Source organism: Heptranchias perlo, chromosome 3 (genome assembly GCF_035084215.1).
Source record: "Heptranchias perlo isolate sHepPer1 chromosome 3, sHepPer1.hap1, whole genome shotgun sequence".
NCBI lineage: Eukaryota > Metazoa > Chordata > Chondrichthyes > Hexanchiformes > Hexanchidae > Heptranchias > Heptranchias perlo.
Window position 1 is genome coordinate 41,440,692 of NC_090327.1, and position 21,654 is coordinate 41,462,345.

A 21,654-nucleotide genomic window follows, 5' to 3' on the forward strand; every position below is an offset into this window, starting at 1 on the left:
TCTGCATTTCGGGATAGATGGAAATGCATGATGGATAACCCATGCAGCCTCCTGCACAACATATGTCATATCATCCAAAACTTGACTGCCAGTCTCCTGACTGGCACCATTCCATTCATCCATCACCCTTGCTCCTGGTCCAGCAATATCTCAATTTTAAAAATTCTCATCCTTGTTTTCAAATCCCTCCATGGCCTTGCCCCTCCCTATCTCTGTAACCTCCTCCAGGCCTCAAACCCTCTGAGATCTCTGCACTCCTCCAATTGTGGCCTCTTGTGCATCCTCGATTTTAATTGCTCCACCATTGGTGGCTGTGCCTTCATCTGCCCAGGCCCTAAGCTCTGGAAATGCCTCCCTAAACCCCTCCGCTTCTCTACCTCTCTCTCCTTTTTAAGGCGCTCCTTAAAACTGACCTCTTTGACCTCTGGTCACCTGTCCTAATATTTCCTTATGTGGCTCTGTCAAATTCTATTTGATAACACTCCTGTGAAGCGCCTTGGGGCGTTTTACTATGTTAAAGGCGCTATATAAATGCAGGTTGTTTTCTTGTGGCAAGCTGCTCCCGTTCACAACACTAATTAGGGTTTCAGTTTTAGATCAACTGGAATATGGGTTTGAGAATGAAAGCTGCATTTTTTTCTATGGCTGTAACTAGAGAGTAGGGAGAGAGAAAATGAATTGTAACAATTGGCGGCAGCTTACGTGGGATAGATATCACTTGCAGATCAAAGAGGTTGTTCAAAGTTTGAAGTAAATTACTAAAAACAAAACAGTAAATATAAGTACTAGAACATAGAAGGGCTTGGCCAGAAAGCTTACTTGGCAGTGGAGAACAGGAATAAGAACTGTGCAGCCTTTAAGTGATTAACTGATGCCCAAAGTAAGACGTGCAAGGATCATAGGGGATACAGGCTTGCCTATGGATACTGCCTTTGCTGTGAATACAAATAGAGAGTTGGGAGAGTCAGAGTTGTAACAGTGTGGATTATAAATTGATTCTGGAACTAAAATTGTTTGCAAGAGACTCGAACGATGGAACTAGCCTTTCATTGAACTGATTACTGTGTAATACCATGAGGTAAATGGGTAAAACCACGACCAGCAGTGTCAAAAATCATCATTGTAATGGTGAACAAACAGTTAGAAATGCTGTTTCTTTTTCAGACAGCCTATAAGTCAGTGTCATCTATGTCCTTCAGCGAGGAAATGCAGCCGAATTTATTTGAACAGTTTTTAACAAAGTTTGGGGGGGGGGTGTCAATATTATACACTAATACTGCATTTTTCACAAAATTAATGGCTCAAATTGGGAGCATGTGTTTGTGTAGACTGTGCTTATAAACATGTGAGCATGCATACTCAAGTATATACATCAACACACAGAAAATAAAGTATCAAGTTGTGGGTAATTTCTTAAGACATAGTGATGGCTAATGTATTTGTTGAAATGATGGTTCATCCAGTCCAGCATGTTACTTTGGAAGGTGCTATATGTATAGTCAGTAGTGATGTGTTGCACCAGTGCTGTCTGATTACACTTTCTTGTCATAAATGTGGTTGCCAAGCTAATAAGTGAAAAATGAATTTGTAGACTTTTGTAAAGCAGTACCTGAGTAACTGGATCAATTGTGTGTGCAGTATTGTACCACACCAGGCCTGTGAGTTGATAAGACAGTTGTTTTGCTGTTGATTTTATTTCTGTATACATAGTACTACGAGGGTATATTGTGATCAGGTGTTAGATGATATAGTTTGTCACAGAGCAAAGATAGTTTTTAAATATCATCTGAAATTAGGTCAAATTGCAGCCTTGGGTTCTTGTTCTTGTAGAGTATCTGTTACTTTATATAGGCAAATTATATTTTCTGTTGCGTTGTCAGGAGAGGTTTGTTCCCACTAATGATCAATTGAGGTCAGCATGCTTTGTGGTAAAATTGAAGTTACTGCAGTGTCATTTGGAGAAGATTAATAAAAGAAAAATTCCAAATGCATCATTTATGGTACTAACCTGCTTACCCACTATTTCTTTTTAATGAGCTTGAAGCAAGAGATTCTAGATGAGGTGGATTTTAAGAATTTTTTTAATCCAGCTGTTTCAAAATGTAAGTATAATATTGGAACTTGCCATGTGTGATCCCATTCATATTGTTGAATTATTTATTTTCCATGGTTTAATAAGTTTATGATCAAGGAGCTGTTTGCAAACATTAACTTCAGAGCACAACATATTTTAGTTTTGCTGTATGTGGAGGTGTTTTTTATGATTTAACCTTTGTCCACCAGGGTGCAGCAAACAGGTCTATATGCTTTTACAGTATTCAAACTATTTTGACACTTGCAAATGAAATAGTGGCCTGTGTACCTATGCTTCAATTATAAGTTGAAGTTTTGAGAAAATAAGTTGTACCTGAGCTGTTTCAGAATGGAAAATCTGCTTCAAAACAGTAGTACTGTTGATCACTGCAATGTTTTGTACAAGCCATTTTATTGCTTATAATTTTAGGAACATTGAATCTTTTTCAGTCCTTGGCTTCATTTGTTAGTGGGCAAATATAATTTTTGTTTTCTTTAATGGTTTTCCACACTTGAGGAATATCTTTAATTATTGGGAATTTGCTGTCATCTTTAGGGTGACGCTAATGTGCAAAATTAAGTTGAATTAAATTGCAAAACATTTATATAAATTTCTCATCACCAGTATACTTCAGGGCACCATCGTTTGTCTCCTCCTTTTCTTCATCTATATGCTACCCCTTGGTGACATCATCTGAAAGTATGGATCAGATTCCATAAATATGCTGATGTGCAGTTTTAGTTTTCTGCCTCCTTGGTTCTAAGACTGTTTGACTCTCCAACTGCTTGTCTGACATTTAAGACTTCCGTGAGTCAACATTTCCTCTAGTTCAATGCAGGCAAAATTTGATGAGAGTTAACAACGGAGACATGGAGCTGACGGGCCATCCTTTTTGGCCACCACCTCAATCATCAATTAGCTCACTGTGGCTGCATTTATGTTCCTTGCTGCAGCAGCTTGCCAAGCTTTCTCTGACAGCACTTTCCAGCTCCTCAACTTTCCAGCTACATCATGAGAAAACAATTACCTGCATATTCCCCTCCAAGTCACACACCATCCTGACTTGGATCGATATCGCTGTTCCTTCATCACTGCTGGGTCAATATCCTGGAGTTCCCTACGTAACACTATTGAGAGTACCATCATCACAAGGACTGCAGCAGTTCAAGAAGGTCCACCACCTTCTTAGGGAATCCAGGGATGGGTAATAAATGTGGCCACATTCTGAACAAATCTTTTTAAACACTAAAGCCTTTTACTTCATTTAAGTTTGTCCTTTCCCGTTAAATCGTGTCTCTGATCAGGTTAAATAGATTCAGTGGTGTTTTTCTGGACTTGTATTATTTTGTGAAATGAACTCTTGTTAGTGCATATACTTAAAATATATTTTAGAAATGTATTTTCTGAAAGGGTGGTGGAAGCAGATTCAATAGTAACTTTCCAAAGGGAATTTAATATATACTTAAAAGGGAAAAAAATTGAAGGCCAAAGGGAAAGAGCAGGGGTGTGGGATTAATTGGTAGCTCTTTCAGAGAGCAGGCACGATGGGCCGAATGCCCTCCTTCTGTGCTGTATGATTCTATGAAAGGAGTGCAGTTAGGTATGGCCTGTTACTGTAGGCTGAGATCTTGGTTGAGACAAAGTTTAAATTATGGCATTAGCAGTGATTTTCACTGTATATAATAAATACACCTATAATTTTATGCAACTCTGGTAGTTGTGCAGCACAATTGCATGTTGATTGGAGTTGGTGCTCACGCCTGATGCAGTTGAACTTCATTAATTACAATGTCCTTATGGAAATTAAATAGGTTTTATTTGGTGAGATGGCACAATAAATTACATCAGTGTTGATTTTAATGTATTGGGAGCTAATTGATGGCTGAGAAAAGGACTTAATATATGAAAGTTCCTATTAGGTGGTAGCTATGTTATCTATAGCAATACAAAGTCATTGTGTACTAAACATATTGCTTGTTTTGAAAATGGAACTGGGCTATAGTATTTTTTGCTCTTTATCTCTTTTCAATTAGTTTTAAATTTTTGTACCATTTTATGTATTTGATAATCTTGTATACTCCTTTTGCAGGGCTTCATTAAATGATCTGTTTCCATACTACCCTTTGGAGCACGGTTCTCAGCACAATCACAGATACGTCAGAGATTGTCAACCTGTAACTTTTGGGAATGTGACACATGAAACCTGGCCTGCTGATAAATCCACAGACCTTCCTATAGCTAAAACTACTGTATTCGTTTCAAAGTTTCCCACTGATGAAGGAAAGCATAAAACAGTCACTGGCCACTTTACTTTTGTGAATAATCCATTGAAAACTGTCTCAGTTTTGGAACCACTGAAACCGGGAGGATGCAGTCAGTCTTACAGAGCAACAGTACAGGAAACTGCAAAATCCAGGAAGTGTTTGGTGGCTCAGAATGGTGGATATTTTGACCTGAACACAGGAGGTTGCTTGGGTAATATTGTGAGTGATGGAAAACTAGTGCAAGATGGAAAAGGAAGACAAAACGCACAATTTGGGATTAAGAAGGATGGCACATTAGTATTTGGGTAAGAAGCTGTATAAATCTGATGTGTATACTCAGTAAATTTATTGCAATACTGGCATGTATGTTTTTAGGAAATGTCTGATCTTGCAGAATTAAATTTATTAACCCCCTGCATTTACAAATGGGGAAACTGAACATCAAAATTCCACTTGACCTTTTCTAGTTTTTTTTATTTTTTCACGGGATATGGGCGTCGCTGGCAAGGCCGGCATTTATTGCCCATCCCTAATTGCCCTCGAGAAGGTGGTGGTGAGCCGCCTTCTTGAACCGCTGCAGTCCGTGTGGTGAAGGTTCTCCCACAGTGCTGTTAGGAAGGGAGTTCCAGGATTTTGACCCAGTGACAATGAAGGAACGGCGATATATTTCCAAGTCGGGATGGTGTGTGACTTGGAGGGGAACGTGCAGGTGGTGTTGTTCCCATGCGCCTGCTGCCCTTGTCCTTCTAGGTGGTAGAGGTCGCGGGTTTGGGAGGTGCTGTCGAAGAAGCCTTGGCGAGTTGCTGCAGTGCATCCTGTGGATGGTACACACTGCAGCCACAGTGCGCCGGTGGTGAAGGGAGTGAATGTTTAGGGTGGTGGATGGGGTGCCAATCAAGCGGGCTGCTTTATCTTGGATGGTGTCGAGCTTCTTGAGTGTTGTTGGAGCTGCACTCATCCAGGCAAGTGGAGAGTATTCCATCACACTCCTGACTTGTGCCTTGTAGATGGTGGAAAGGCTTTGGGGAGTCAGGTGGTGAGTCACTCGCCGCAGAATACCCAGCCTCTGACCTGCTCTCGTAGCCACAGTATTTATATGGCTGGTCCAGTTAAGTTTCTGGTCAATGGTGACCCCCAGGATGTTGATGGTGGGGGATTTGGCGATGGTAAAGCCGTTGAATGTCAAGGGGAGGTGGTTAGACTCTCTCTTGTTGGAGATGGTCATTGCCTGGCACTTATCTGGCGCGAATGTTACTTGCCACTTATCAGCCCAAGCCTGGATGTTGTCCAGGTCTTGCTGCATGCAGGCTCGGACTGCTTCATTATCTGAGGGGTTGCGAATGGAACTGAACACTCTGCAGTCATCAGCGAACATCCCCATTTCTGACCTTATGATGGAGGGAAGGTCATTGATGAAGCAGCTGAAGATGGTTGTGCCTAGGACACTGCCCTGAGGAACTCCTGCAGCAATGCCCTGGGGCTGAGATGATTGGCCTCCAACAACCACTACCATCTTCCTTTGTGCTGGGTATGACTCCAGCCACTGGAGAGTTTTCCCCCTGATTCCCATGGACTTCAATTTTACTAGGGCTCCTTGGTGCCACACTCGGTCAAATGCTGCCTTGATGTCAAGGGCAGTCACTCTCACCTCACCTCTGGAATTCAGCTCTTTTGTCCATGTTTGGACCAAGGCTGTAATGAGGTCTGGAGCCAAGTGGTCCTGGCGGAACCCAAACTGAGCATCGGTGAGCAGGTTATTGGTGAGTAAGTGCCGCTTGATAGCACTGTCGACGACACCTTGCATCACTTTGCTGATGATTGAGAGTAGACTGATGGGGCGGTAATTGGCTGGATTGGATTTGTCCTGCTTTTTGTGGACAGGACATACCTGGGCAATTTTCCACATTGTCGGGTGGATGCCAGTGTTGTAGCTGTACTGGAACAGCTTGGCTAGAGGCGCAGCTAGTTCTGGAGCACAAGTCTTCAGCACTACAGCTGGGATGTTGTCGGGGCCCATAGCCTTTGCTGTATCCAGTGCACTCAGCCGTTTCTTGATATCACGTGGAGTGAATCGAATTGGCCGAAGACTGGCTTCCGTGATGGTGGGGATATCGGGAGGAGGCTGAGCTGGATTATCCACTCGGCACTTCTGGCTGAAGATGGTTGCAAACGCTTCAGCCTTGTCTTTTGCACTCACGTGCTGGACTCCGCCATCATTGAGGATGGGGATGTTTGCAGAGCCTCCTCCTCCCGTTAGTTGTTTAATTGTCCACCACCATTCACGACTGGATGTGGCAGGACTGCAGAGCTTTGAACTGATCCGTTGGTTGTGGAATCACTTAGCTCTGTCTATAGCATGTTGCTTCCGCTGTTTAGCATGCATGTAGTCCTGAGTTGTAGCTTCACCAGGTTGGCACCTCATTTTTAGGTACGCCTGGTGCTGCTCCTGGCATGCTCTTCTACACTCCTCATTGAACCAGGGTTGATCCCCTGGCTCGTTGGTAATGGTAGTGAGGAATATGCCGGGCCATGAGGTTACAGATTGTGCTGGAATACAATTCTGCTGCTGCTGATGGCCCACAGCGCCTCATGGATGCCCAGTTTTGAGCTGCTAGATCTGTTCTGAATCTATCCCATTTAGCACGGTGGTAGTGCCACACAACACGTTGGATGGTGTCCTCAGTGCGAAGACGGGATTTCATCTCCACAAGGACTGTGCGGTGGTCACTCCTACCAATACTGTCATGGACAGATGCATTTGCGACAGGTAGATTGGTGAGGACGAGGTCGAGTAAGTTTTTCCCTCGTGTTGGTTCGCTCACCACCTGCCGTAGGCCCAGTCTAGCAGCTATGTCCTTCAGGACTCGGCCAGCTCGGTCAGTAGTGGTGCTACCGAGCCACTCTTGGTGATGGACATTGAAGTCCCCCACCCAGAGTACATTCTGTGCCCTTGCTACCCTCAGTGCTTCCTCCAAGTGGTGTTCAACATGGAGGAGGACTGAATCATCAGCTGATGGAGGACGGTAGGTGGTAATCAGCAGGAGGTTTCCTTGCCCATGTTTGACCTGATGCCATGAGATTTTATGGGGTCCAGAGTCAATGTTGAGGACTCCCAGGGCCACTCCCTCCTGACTGTATATCACTGTACCGCCACCTCTGGTGGGTCTGTCCTGCCGATGGGACAGGACATACCCAGGGATGGTGATGGAAGAGTCTGGGACGTTGGCTGAAAGATATGATTCTGTGAGTATGGCTATGTCAGGCTGTTGCTTGACTAGTCTGTGGGACAGCTCTCCCAATTTTGGCACAAGTCCCCAGATGTTAGTAAGGAGGACCTTGCAGGGTCGACTGGGCTTGGTGTTTTGCCGTTGTCGTGTCCGGTGCCTAGTGGTCCGATGCTGGGTGGTCCGTCCGGTTTTATTCTTATGACTTTTCGTGGCGAGATTTTACAACTGAGTGGCTTGCTGGGCCATTTCAGAGGGCAATTAAGAATCAACCACATTGCTGTGGGTCTGGAGTCACATATAGGCCAGACCGGGTAAGGGCGGCAGGCTTCCTTCCCTAAAGGACATTAGTGAACCAGATGGGTTTTTACGACAATCCGGTAGTTTCATGGCCGTCATTACTGATACTAGTATTTTAATTCCAGATTTTTATTTAATTTAATTAATTAATTGAATTTAAATTCGCCAGCTGCTGTGGCGGGATTTGAACTCATGACTCTGGATTTTAGTCCAGGCCTCTGGATTACTAGCCCAGTAACATAACCACTATGCTACCGTACCCGTTTGTCCATAAGCTGCATCCCAAATTTTTAATAATTGTTATAATTAATGTGTGCCTTTAGCTTGCTTACCAATAAACTGAACTTGAGGACGTCGGGATACCTTTTTATATATTTTTTAAAAATCCTCCTCGCTGTTAAAATCTTCCCATGTTCACTTTCAGTCTGCTCTGCTGCTGAAAATAACATGATGGTGCTGGGGTTAGACTCCATTCTCTCAGCCTTAGCATTGAGGCTGCTGATTATATATGTTAAAATATAATTATCTAATGCCCTCCCAGCAGTCAGTCCATATATAATTTTCAGAAATAAATGTGAAATCTCCCAAAAAATTATGCTTTTGAAGGTAAATTTCTCACGTTTGTGTTTGTGAAAGAGTCTTAAATTAATTTGATCTCAATTTGGTTTGACTTTGTTTAACTTTACAGACAAATTGTTAAAGAATTACTTTGTCTTGTTTTACTTGCTTATTTGTATCATAGGAAAATCCAGTTTCATAGTCTCATTGGAACAGGTGTAGGACATTCAGCTCCTCAAGCCTGTTCTGCCATTCAGTTAGGTCTGTATCTCAACTCCAATTACTCTCCTTTTTCCTTATGCATTGATACCCTTACGTAACAAAAAAATCTATTGATCCCAGTTTTGAAAATTCCAATCTGAGCACTTCATCTAAGAAGCACCGTTCCTTTTTTATGCCATTTTTAATTCTTAACTCTGACTTGCTTTTCTCAATTTGCTGCACCTTTTCCTTCACCCAAGTTTCACAATTGAGTGTTCTCAGTTTGCAGCAGTGGTGGTAATCCTTTGTACTCAAAGATGAAGACCAAACACATGCAAAAAGGTATGAGAAAAACGTCAGGCTCATGAAGCCTGCCCCATTACACATTGTTAACGCACTGCTAACTTTCTGGGAAGGGCAAGAAAAGGGGGAAAATGCCTGTGGAGATCTCGGGAAAAACTTTGGGAGATTTGTCTCTGACTCTCTAAGGCAGTCAAGCAATTGTCGGAAAAAGAATCCCACTTGATGACTATACCAATGACTGTTGAGGCCAACATGAAAAAATAGTAGGTTTTCTGCATGTTTCACACGGCTAAGCAGCCCATCTGGACTTAACATGCTGCTGCTGTGCACATTGCTGCTTCCACTTCTCTGGATCAACGTACTGGTGCTTAACAGTGCTTGCCAGCTCATGATCCTGTGTATCATTTTCCCAGTTGTCAGTATTGATATTGTATTTCTTGAAGTGTCTTTTAGCATGCAGAAGTACTAAACCTAGCAATGGATACCATTTGTCATCTTTAATTGGAGCATCTGATGCTAGTCTGTGTTGCGTAGATTCAAGTCTGATTCTTTTTTCAATTGCTTGATTGCCTTAAGGTGCTTGGATATGAAGTAATGAAATAAAAGATTTTAAAAAAACATTTTTTTTGTTGGCAATCTACTTTTCTTTCCTGGTTTAAGAACAGGAGTTGGCCATTCAGCCCCTCGAGCCTTTTCTGCCATTCAATCAGATCATGGCTGATCTATATCTTAACTCCATCTACTCTCCTTGGTTCCGTTGCCCTTAATACCCTTGCCTAACAAACTATCGATCCCAGTTTTGAAATTTTCAATTGGCCTAGCCAAAACAGCTTTTTGGGGGGAAGAGTTCCAGATTTCCACTACCCTTTGTGTGAAGAAATGCTTTCTGACATCACCTCTGAATGGCCGAGCTCTAATTTTAAGGTTGTACCCCCTTGTTCTCTATATACACTATTAAATCCTTTAATCATACCTCAATTAGACTACCCCCTAATCTTCTATATTCAAGGGAATACAAGCCTAGCCTATGCAACCTGTCCTCATAATTTAACCCTCTTAGCCCTGGTATAATTCTGGTGAACCTGCACTGTACCCCCTCCAAGGCCAATATATCCTTCGAGGTATGGTGCCCAGAACTGAGTGCAGTGCTCCAGATGGAATCTAACCAGAGCTCTGTACAGCTGTAACATAACTTCCATCCCCTGGAGATAAAGGCCAACATTCTATTAGCTGCCTTATTTTTATTTTTTTGTACCTGCCCACTAGCTTTTAGTGACTTAAGTACTTGAACCCCTAAATCTTTCTGCTTATCCACAGTTGCTAGCTTCTCGCCATTTTAAAAAAAACACTGATCTATCTTTCTTGGGTCCAAAGTGGATGACCTCACATTTCCCCACTTTGAACTCTATCTGCCACAGTTTTGCCCATTCACTTAATCCATCAATGTCCCTTTGCAACTTTCTGCTCCCATCTACACTGGTTACTGTGCCACCTAACTTAGCGTCATTAGCAAAGTTACTTCGTTAGATATACGGCTCTCCCTTCATCCAAGTCATTTACAAATATAGTGAAGCGCTAGTACAGATCCCTGGGGGACACCACAGGTCACATCCTGCCAATTTGAGTACATACCCATTATCCGTACTGTCTCGTACCACCTAACCAATTCCCTATCCAAGCCAATAGGTTGCCTCCAATTTCATGTGTTCCCATGCTGGCACACTCTGATCAGTTCATATCTGTCCAAATGCTCTGTCACACTATCCCTAATAACAGATTCTAGTAGCTTCCCCACAATTTATATTACTCATAGGTCTGTAATTACCTAGTTAATCTCTTACCCTTAAATAGTGGCGTGACATTGGCAATTTTCCTCTCCAAGTGGACAATTCCTGAATCGGGAGAGTTTGGGAAGATCTTAACTAATACACCAGCAATTTCCTCAACTTTTAATACCATGGGGTGGAAACCATCGGGTTCTGGAGATTTGTCTATCTTTAATAACATTAGATTCTCCATCACCATGTTTTTTATTTATATTGAATCTAATTAGTTCCTCCCCTTGATTTATTTTTAGTATCTGATTACCCCTGTCTACAGTGGCATCTGTGAATTGAAGCCTCAGTAATTGGACTGTGTAGAAAAATTATAGATCCAAGCAACATAAGAACATAATAGGAGCAGGAGTAGGCAATACAGCACTTCGAGCCTGCTCCGCCATTCAATAAGATCATAGCTGATCTACCTCAACTCCACTTTCCTGCCCTATCTCCATAATCCCTTGATTCCCTTAGGGTCCAAAAATCTATCTATCTCTCAGTCTTGAATATACTCAATGAGCATCCACAGCCCTCTGGGATAGAAAATGCCAAAGATTCACAACCCTCTGAAGAAATTTTTCCTCATCTCGGTCCTAAATGGCTGAGACTATGACCCCGAGTGCTGTACACTCCAACCAGGGGAAACAGCCTCTCAGCATCGACCCTCTGAAACGTATAAAATTCTTAGAGATCACCTCTCATTCTTCTAAACTCCAGAGAGAATAGGCCCATTCTACTCGATCTCTCCTCATAGGACAACCCTCTCATCCCAGGGATCAATCTAGTGAACCTTTGTGGCACCCCCTCTCAGGCAAGTATATCCTTCCTTGGGTAAGGAGACCAAACTGTATACAGTATTTCAGGTATGATCTCACCGTAGCCCGATATTACTGAAGCAAGACCTCTTTAATCTTATATTCCAATCCCCTTGTTCATTTTTATGAATTACTGCAGTAACTATTTGCCTGAGTGCCTATTTTCTTCCTGCTGAAGATTTCTGTACACTACCAATCTAATTTTTGCACTTGAACAAGAATAAAATAGGTATGAATGCAGTACCAGCTCATTTGACCTACAGCTGTCCATGTTTGCAATTTCAATAGGTAAACTTGAACTATATGCCATGTTTACTGGGCCTATTCAGTAAAATCCAAACAATTCTGATTTCTTCATTTTCCACAATCTTGTGATGACATTCACCAGCAGTTTAGTTTCTTTGCCTCTTAATTTTGTGTTTTTTTTCTTGTATCTAAAAATATCCTCATCTCCTCCATTCTCCTGATTTCAAGTTGGATTCACTTATGTAGAATGGCCACTTATTTTAATATCGCCAGTTATTCAAAACTGCAGGAAGTCCCGGTAACTCTTTTTGTGGATATTTAAAAAGGAAGAGCTTAGATTTGATTGAGCTGAATGAAGTTGAGATTGTTGGTTTGGTGTTCTCCAGAGAATGGTCTAAGCTTTAGCACAAGAAAATTTTGTATTAACTATATATGTTAGATCAGCATTATTCACTTGTTCAACTTCTGTAAAATAAGAGATTATTGCTCTGCATGTGGTACCAAAAACTTACCGAGATACCAACGCCCCTGGATGTTTGCACTTAAAAGCGATATGAGATTGACTATAGGGATGAGTTGCTGATGTATCATTTTTAAAAAGGTAAATATTAGCAAATCAAATCAGAATATGATCAAGGGAAAAATGTTTCTCGTAAAATTCTATGATACAGGAAGTTTTCTGGTTAGTGTGTATGCACCTCAGCCAAAGGATATATTTAGGTGGTGACTAAACGTTCAAAAAGATGGGCTTTAAAGAGGAGAGAGGAGGGGAGCAGAGTGGAGGAGGGGCTTAGGAAAGGAATTCCAAAGCGTGGGGCCGAAGCACTGGAAGGCACAGTCACCAATTCTGGGATTCAGAGAAGGGGGATACACAAAAGGCCAAATTGAAGAGAGTCCATGGGTTTGTAGAGCTGGGAGAGGCAAGGCCAAAACAGAGAAACGTAGAAAATAGGAGCAAGAGTAGGCCATTTGGCCCTTCGGGCCTGCTCCGCCATTCAAAATGATCATGGCTGTTCGTCTAACTCAGTACCCCGTTCCCGCTTTTTCCACATATCCCTTGATCCCCTTCGCATTAAGAAATATATCTATCTCCTTAAATACATCTAATGACTTGGCCTCCGCTGCCTTCTGCAGTAGAGAATTCCACAGGTTCACCTCCCTCTGAGTGGGAAAAAATGTCTCTATCTCTATTCTAAATGGTATACCCCTAGCCTGAGACTGTGACCCCTGGTTCTTGACTCCCCAGCCATTGGGAACATCCTCCCTGCATCTAGTCTGTCTAGTCCTGTTGGAATTTTATGTTTCGATGAGATCACCTCTCATTCGTCTAAACTCTAGTGCATACAGGCCTAGTCAACCTAATCTCTCCTCATGTCAGTTCTGCCATCCCAGGAATCAGTCTGGTAAACCTTCGTTGCACTTCCTCCACGGCAAGGACATCCTTCCTCAGATTAGGAGACCAAAACAGCACACAATACTCCAGATGTGGTCTCACCAAGGCCTTGTATAATTACAGTAAGACATCCCTGCTCCTGTACTCACATCCTCTTGCAATAAAGGCTAACATACCATTCACTGTCCGAACTGCTTGCTGCATCTGAGTGCTTGCTTTCAGCGCCTGGTGTACAAGGACACCCACTTCCCATTTCACCTCCCCTTTTCCCAATCTATCACCATTCAGATAATCTGCCTTTCTGTTTTTACAACCAAAGTGGACAACCTCACATTTATCCACGTTATATTGCATCTACCATGTTTTTGCCCACTCACCCAACTTGTCTAAATCACATTGGAGCCTCTTTGCATCCTCCTCACAGCTCACATTCCACCCCAGCTTTGTGACGTCTGCAAACTTGGAATTGTTACGTTTAGTTCCCTCATCCAAATCGTTGATATATATTGTGAATAGCTGGGGCCCAAGCACTGATCCCTGCGGTACCCCCACAAGTCACTGCCCTCCACCCGGAAAAAGATCCGTTTATTCCTACGCTCTGTTTCCTGTCTGTCAACCAATTCTCAATCTATGCCAGTATGTTCTGTGACTCACCTCCTGACTCCCCAAAGCCTTTCCACCATCGACAAGTCAGGAGTGCGATGGAATACTCTCCACTTGCCTGGATGAGTGCAGCACCAACAACACTCAAGAAGCTCGACACCATCTAGGACAAAGCAGCTCGCTTGATTGGCACCCAATCCACGACCCTAAACATTCACTCCCTTCACCACTGGCGCACTGGCAATTAGGGATGGGCAATAAATGCTGGCCTCGCCAGTGCCTCCCACATCCCATGAACGAATAAAAAAGATACACCACTACTGACCAAGTTGGCCAAGTGGTCGTTGATGCATCTATCCATGACAGTATTGGTAGGAGTGACCATCGCACAGTCCTCGTGGAGACGAAGGCCTGTCTCCACACTGAGGACACCAACCAACGTGTTGTGTGGGATTACCACCGTGCTAAATGGGATAGATTCAGAACAGATCTAGCAGCTCAAAACTGGGCATCCATGAGGCGCTGTGGGCCATCAGCAGCAGCAGAATTGTATTCCAGCACAATCTGTAACCTCATGGCCCGGCATCTTCCTCACTCTACCATTACCAACAAGCCAGGGGATCAACCCTGGTTCAATGAGGAGTGTAGAAGAGCATGCCAGGAGCAGCACCAGGTGTACCTAAAAATGAGGTGCCAACCTGGTGAAGCTACAACTCAGGACTACATGCATGCTAAACAGCGGAAGCAACATGCTATAGACAGAGCTAAGCGATTCCACAACCAACGGATCAGATCAAAGCTCTGCAGTCCTGCCACATCCAGTCGTGAATGGTGGTGGACAATTAAACAACTAACGGGAGGAGGTGGCTCTGTAAACATCCCCATCCTCAATGACGGCAGAGTCCAGCAAGTGAGTGCAAAAGACCAGGGTGAAGCGTTTGCAACCATCTGCAGCCAGAAGTGCCAAATGGATGATCCATCTCCGCCTCCTCCCGATATCCCCACCATCAGAGAAGCCAGTCTTCAGCCAATTCGATTCACTCCACGTGATATCAAGAAACGGCTGAGTGCACTGGATACAACAAAGGCTATGGGCCCCGACAACATCCCGGCTGTAGTGCTGAAAACTTGCGCTCCAGAACTAGCCCCGCCTCCAGCCAAACAGTTGCACTACAGCTACAACACTGGTATCTACCCGACAATGTGGAAAATTGCCAAAGTATGTCCTGTCCACAAAAAGCAGGAGATATCCAATCTGGCCAATTACCACCCCATCAATCATCAGCAAAGTGATGGAAGCTGTCATCGACAGTGCTATCAAGCGGCACTTACTCACCAATAACCTGCTCACCGATGCTCAGTTTGGGTTCCGCCAGGACCAGTCAGTTCCGGACCTCATTACAGCCTTGGTCCAAATATGGACAAAAGAGCTGAATTCCAGAGGTGAGGTGAGAGTGACTGCCCTTGACATCAAGGCAACATTTGACCGAGTGTGGCATCAAGGAGCCCTAGTAAAATTGAAGTCAATGGGAATTAGGGGGAAAACTCTCCAGTGGCTGGAGTCATACCTAGCACAAAGGAAGATGGTAGTGGTTGTTGGAGGCCAATCATCTCAGCCCTAGGACATTGCTGCAGGAGTTCCTCAGGGCAGTGTCCTAGGCCCAACCTCTTCAGCTGCTTCATCAATGACAAGGTCAGAAATAGAGATGTTTGCTGATGATTGCACAGTGTTCAGTTGCATTTGCAACCCCTCAGATAATGAAGCTGTCAGTGCCCGCATGCAGCAAGACCTGGACAACATCCAGGCTTGGGCTGATAAGTGGCAAGTAACATTCGCGCCAGACAAGTGCCAGGCAATGACCATCTCCAACAAGAGAGAGTCTAACCACCTCCTCTTGACATTCAATGGCATTACCATCGCCGAATCCCCCACCATCAACATCCTGGGGGTCACCATTGACCAGAAACTTAACTGGACCAGCCATATAAACACTGTGGCCACAAGAGCAGGTCAGAGGCTGGGTATTCTGCGGCGAGAGACTCACCTCCTGACTCCCCAAAGCCTTTCCACCATCTACAAGGCACAAGTCAGGAGTGTGATGGAATACTCTCCACTTGCCTGGATGAGTGCAGCTCCAACAACACTCAAGAAGCTCAACACCATCCAGGACAAAGCAGCCCACTTGATTGGCACCCCATCCACCACCCTAAACATTCACTCCCTTCACCACCGGCGCACTGTGGCTGCAGTGTGTACCATCCACAGGATGCACTGCAGCAACTTGCGAAGGCTTCTTCGACAGCACCTCCCAAACACGTGATTTCTACCACCTCGAAGGACAAGGGCAGCAGGCACATGGGAACAAAAGCACCTGCACGTTCCCCTCCAAGTCACACATCATCCCGACTTTGAAATATATTGCCGTTCCTTCATCGTTGCTGGGTCAAAATCCTGGAACTCCCTAACAGCACTGTGGGAGAACTTCACCGCACGGACTGCAGCGGTTGAAGAAGGCGGCTCACCACCACCTTCTCGAGGGCAATTTGGGATGGGCAATAAATGCTGGCCTCGCGACGTCCACATCCCATGAACGAATAAAAAAAATAATAAATTCCCCCATCCCACGTGGTTTAATTTTGCACACTAACCTCTTGTGTGGGACCTTATCAATAGCCTTCTGAAAATCCAAGTACACCACATCCACTGGTTCTCCCCTATCTATTCTACTAGTTACATCCTCAAAAAACTCCAGTAGATTTGTTAAGCATGATTTCCCTTTCATAAACCCATGCTGACTTTGTCCAATCCCGTTAATGCCTTCCAAGTGTTCTGTTATCGCATCTTTTATAATAGACTCTAGCGTTTTCCCCATTACTGATGTTAGGCTAACTGGTCTGTAATTCCCTGTTTTTTCTGTCCTTTTTTAAAATATTGGGGTTACATTTGCCAACCTCCAATCTGTAGGAACTGTTCCAGAGTCTATAGAATTTTGGCAGATGACAACTATTGCATCCACTATTTCCAGGGCCACTTCCTTTTGTACTCTGGGATGTAGATTATCAGGCCCTGGGGATTTGTCAGCCTTCAGCCCCATTAATTTCCCTAGCACTTTTTTTTACTAATACTGGTTTCCTTCAGTTCCTCCCTCTCACTAAACCCTTGGTTCCCTAACATTTCTGGGAGATTATTTGTGTTCTCCTTTGTGAAGGCAGAACCAAAGTATGTGTTTAATTATTCTGCCATTTCTTTGTTCCCCATTATAATTTCCCCCATTTCTGACTGTAAGGGACCTACATTTGTCTTCACTAATCTTATTCTCTTGACAACGGGATCTTGATAAATTGGGCCATTGGGCCGATGAATGGCAGATGGAGTTTAATTTAGATAAATGTGAGGTGATGCATTTTGGCAGATCGAATCGGGCCAGGATCTACTCCGTTAATGGTAGGGCGTTGGGGAGAGTTATAGAGCAAAGAGATCTCGGAGTACAGGTTCATAGCTCCTTGAAAGTGGAGTCACAGGTGGATAGGGTGGTGAAGAAGGCATTCAGCATGCTTGGTTTCATTGGTCAGAACATTGAATACAGGCGTTGGGATGTCTTGTTGAAGTTGTACAAGACATTAGTAAAGCCACACTTGGAATACTGTGTACAGTTCTGGTCACCCTATTATAGAAAGGATATTATTAAACTAGAAAGAGTGCAGAAAAGATTTACTAGGATGCTACAGGGACTTGATGGTTTGACTTATCGGGAGAGGTTGGATAGACTGAGACTTTTTTCCCTGGAGAGTAGGAGGTTTAGGGGTGATCTTATAGAAGTCTATAAAATAATGAGGGGCATAGATAAGGTAGATAGTCAAAATCTTTTCCCAAAGGTAGGGGAGTCTATAACGAGGGGGCATAGATTTAAGGTGAGAGGGGAGAGATACAAAACGGTCCAGAGGGGCAATTTTTTCATTCAAAGGGTGGTGAGTGTCTGGAACGAGCTGCCAGAGGCAGTAGTAGAGGCGGGTACAATTTTGTCTTTTAAAAAGCATTTGGACAGTTACATGGGTAAGATGGGTATAGAGGGATATGGGCCAAATGCAGGCAACTGGGACTAGCTTAGTGGTATAAACTGGGCGACATGGACATGTTGGGCCGAAGGGCCTGTTTCCATGTTGTAAACTTCTATGACTCTATGACATATTGAAACTCTATTTTTCCCCTCTTAATCAATCTCTTTGTCCTCCTTTGCTGAATTCTGAACTGCTCCCAATCCTCAGGCTTGCCGCTTTTTCTACCAATTTTATATGTCTCCTCTTTGGATCTAATACCATCCCTAATTTCTTTTGTAAGCCACGGTTGAGCCACCTTTCCTGTTTTATTTTTGTGCCAGACAGGAATGAATAATTGTTATAATTCCTGCACACATTCTTTAAATATTAGCCATTGCCTATCCACCTTCATCCCTTTTAGTAAAGTTCCCCAATCTATCATAGCCAACTCGCGCTTCATACTTTTGTAATTTCCTTTATTTAGATTCAGGACCCTAGTTTTGGATTCAACTACTTCACTCTCCATCTTAATGAGGAATTCTGTCATGTTATGGTCGCTCTTCCCTAAGGGATCCCGCACAACAAGATTGTTAATTAATCCTTTCTCATTGCACAATACCCAGTCTAGGATCGCCTGTTCTCTAGTTGGTTCCTCAACGTATTGGTCTTGAAAACCATCAAGGACACACTCCGGGAATTCCTCCCCCACAGTATTATTGCTAATTTGGTTTGACCAATCTATATGTAGATTAAAGTCACCCATGATTATAGTTGTACCCTTCTTGCATGCGTCTCTAATTTCCTGTTTAATGCCCTCCCCTACATCTCCACTACTGTTTGGGGGCCTATAGGCAATCCCCACCAATGTTTTCTGCCCCTTTGTGTTTCTTAGCTCCACCCATACATCGTGATTTTCTGAGCCAATATCCTTCCTCGCTATTGCATTGATTTCCTCTTTTACCAACAACGCTACCCCACCTCCTTTCCCTTTTTGCCTGTCCTTCCTAAATATTGAATACCCCTGGATATTCAGTTCCCATCCTTGGTCACCCTGCAGCCATGTCTCCGTAATCGCAACTATATCATAACCGTTAATATCTATCTGTGCTGTTAATTCATCTAGCTTATTGGGAATGCTCTGCGCATTAAGACACAATGCCTTAAGACTTGTCTTTATAAGATTGCTAGTCATCTTAGTTTTATTTTGCACTATGGCCCTATTTGTTTTTATCCCTTGTTTTCTCTGCCTTCCACTATTGCTTCTTCCCTTTCTGTCTTTTGTTTCTATCCTTGTTTCCCCCTCCTCTGTCTCCCTGCTCAGGTTCCTGTCTCCCTGCTCAGGTTCCCATCCCCCTGCCATTCTAGTTGAAACCTTCCCCAACAGCACTAGCCAACACCCCCGCGAGGACGTCGGTCCCGGTCCTGCTCGGGTGTAACCCGTCCCGCTTGTACAGGTCCCATCTTCCCCAGAACCGGTCCCAATGTCCCAGGAATCTAAATCCCTCCCTCCTACACCATCCCTGCAGCCACGCATTCATCTGGTCTATTCACCTGTTCCTATACTCACTAGCACGTCGCACTGGTAGTAATCCTGAGATCACTACCTTTTGAGGTCCTGCTTTTCAACTTATCTCCAAACTCAAATTCACCTTGCAGGACCTCAACCCTTTTTTAACCTATGTCGTTGGTACCGATATGGACCACAACGACTGGCTATTCACCCTCCCCCTCCAGAATGCCCTGCAGCCGCTCTGTGTTATCCTTGACCCTAGCACCAGGGAGGCAACATAACATCCTGGCGTCACGTTTGCGGCCGCAGAAACGCCTGTCTGTTCCCCTTATAATTGAATCCCCCATCAATATAGCCCTGCCACTCTTATTCCTCCCCTCCTGTGCAGCAGAGCCACCCGTGGTGCCACGAACTTGGCTCTTGCTGCTTTCCCTGATGAGCCATCTCCCCCAACAGTATCCAAAGCGGTATATCTGTTTGAGAGGGAGATGGCCTCAGGGGACTCCTGCTCTACCTGCCTAGGGGTTTAAACACAACATTGAAAAATTAAATTTGAGGACCTCTCAAGAGGTAGCGTAGGTCAGTGGGGATAGGTGAGCAGGTCTTGGAGGGGGTGGGGGGTGTAATAAAAGAGCAGCACAATTTTGGACTGTAAGTAGTGCAGATGGCAGTAGGAAGTTGCAAAGGGATATAGACAGATTAAGTGAGTAGGCAAAACTATGGCAAATGGGAGTTTAATGTGGGCATGTGCGAGGTTATCCACTTCGGACCCAAGAAAGATAAATCAAAGTATTTTCTAAATGGTGAGAAACTAGGAAGTGTAGAAGAGCCAAGAGATTTGGGAATCCCAACTACACACAAATAATTAAAAGCTCATAGATGGGTACAAGAAACAATCAAAAAAGCTAATGGAATGTTGGCCTTTATCTCAAGGGGGCTGGAATACAAAGGGGTTGAAGTTATGCTTCAGTTGTATAGAGTCTTAGTTAGACCCCATCTGGAGTACTGTGTTCAGTTTTGGGTACCACACCTCGGGAAGGATATATTTGCTTCGAAGGGGGTGCAGAGCAGGTTCACCAGAATGATACTGGGGCTTAGCAGGGTAAATAATGAAGACACGTTGCGCAAACTTGATTTGTATTCACTTGAGTATAGAACATTGAGGGGAGATCTGTTGAGGTGTTTAAAATGTTAAAAGGGTTTGATAGGGTCGATACCTAGAAACAAGTTCATCTGTTGGGGGACTCAAGACAAGGGAACGTAATCTTAAAATAAGAGCTAGGCCCTTCAGGAGTGAAATCAGGAAGCACTTTTTCTACACTAAGGGCAGTAGAAATCTGGAATTCTCTCTCCCAAAAGGCCGTGGATGCTGGGACAATTGGAGCTTTTAAGACCAAGATCGATAGATATTTGTTAGGTAAGGGTATCAAGGGATATGGAACTACGGCGGATAAATGGAGTTGAGGTACAGATCAGCCATGATCTAATTGAAGGGCTGAGCACTCCCGAGGGACTGAATGGCCTACTCCTGTTCCTAAGTATAGGCCAAGCGCTTGATGGCACTAGGCGGACAGGCTGAGATAGGGATGAAGATGGAAGTAGGTATTCTTTGTGATGGAGGATATGGGTTCAGAAACAGCTCAGGTCAAATAGGATGTTGAAGCTATGACCAGTCTGGTTCAGCCTGAGATGGTGGCTGGCGAGGGAATGGAATTGGTGGAAATGGAATCCGGGGCAAGATTATGGAGTGTGCGGTAGGGCTGAAGACCATGGCTTTGGTCTTATCAGTGTTTAGTTGGAGAAAATTGTGGCTTGTTCAAGACTGGCGATCAGACAAGCAGTCTGACAACACGACACAAACAGTGGAGGCAAGACAGGTAGTGAGATCGAGCTGAGTGTCATGTGGAAGCTGACCCGATGTCTACGGATGATGTCGCCAAGGAGCAACACATAAATGTGGAAGAGGGTTGGACCAAGGATAGATCCGTGGGGGGACTCTGGACGTAATGGTGCGGGAGATGGGAAGAGAACCCGTTGCATGGATAAGAGTGGAACCAAGCGGGCTGTCCCACTAAGCTGGACAACAAAGGAGGAGGATAGTGTGGTCAAAGGCTGCAGAGAGGTAGAGGAGGGATAATGCACCATGATCACAGTCACCAAGGATGTCATTTGTGACTGGTTAGGGACATTTTGATGCTGTAGGAGACAATAAAACCTATTTGGAGAGATTCACACAATTGTGAGAATGGATGGACACGGATTTGGGAAGCAACAACATATTCAAGGACTTTGGAGAGGAGAGGGA

The 21,654-nt window shown here is 44.1% G+C and overlaps 1 protein-coding gene across 3 annotated transcripts in view; it reads left to right on the top strand.

Moving 5' to 3' along the window:
- Positions 1-21,654, top strand: part of nagpa (N-acetylglucosamine-1-phosphodiester alpha-N-acetylglucosaminidase) — a 118,365-nt gene that overhangs the window by 5,312 nt on the left and 91,399 nt on the right. For all 3 annotated transcript variants that reach the window (XM_067979200.1, XM_067979201.1, XM_067979196.1), the window contains exon 2: positions 4,164-4,643. In XM_067979200.1, the coding sequence (XP_067835301.1) occupies positions 4,164-4,643 (480 nt within the window). The remainder of the gene's footprint in view (positions 1-4,163; positions 4,644-21,654) is intronic.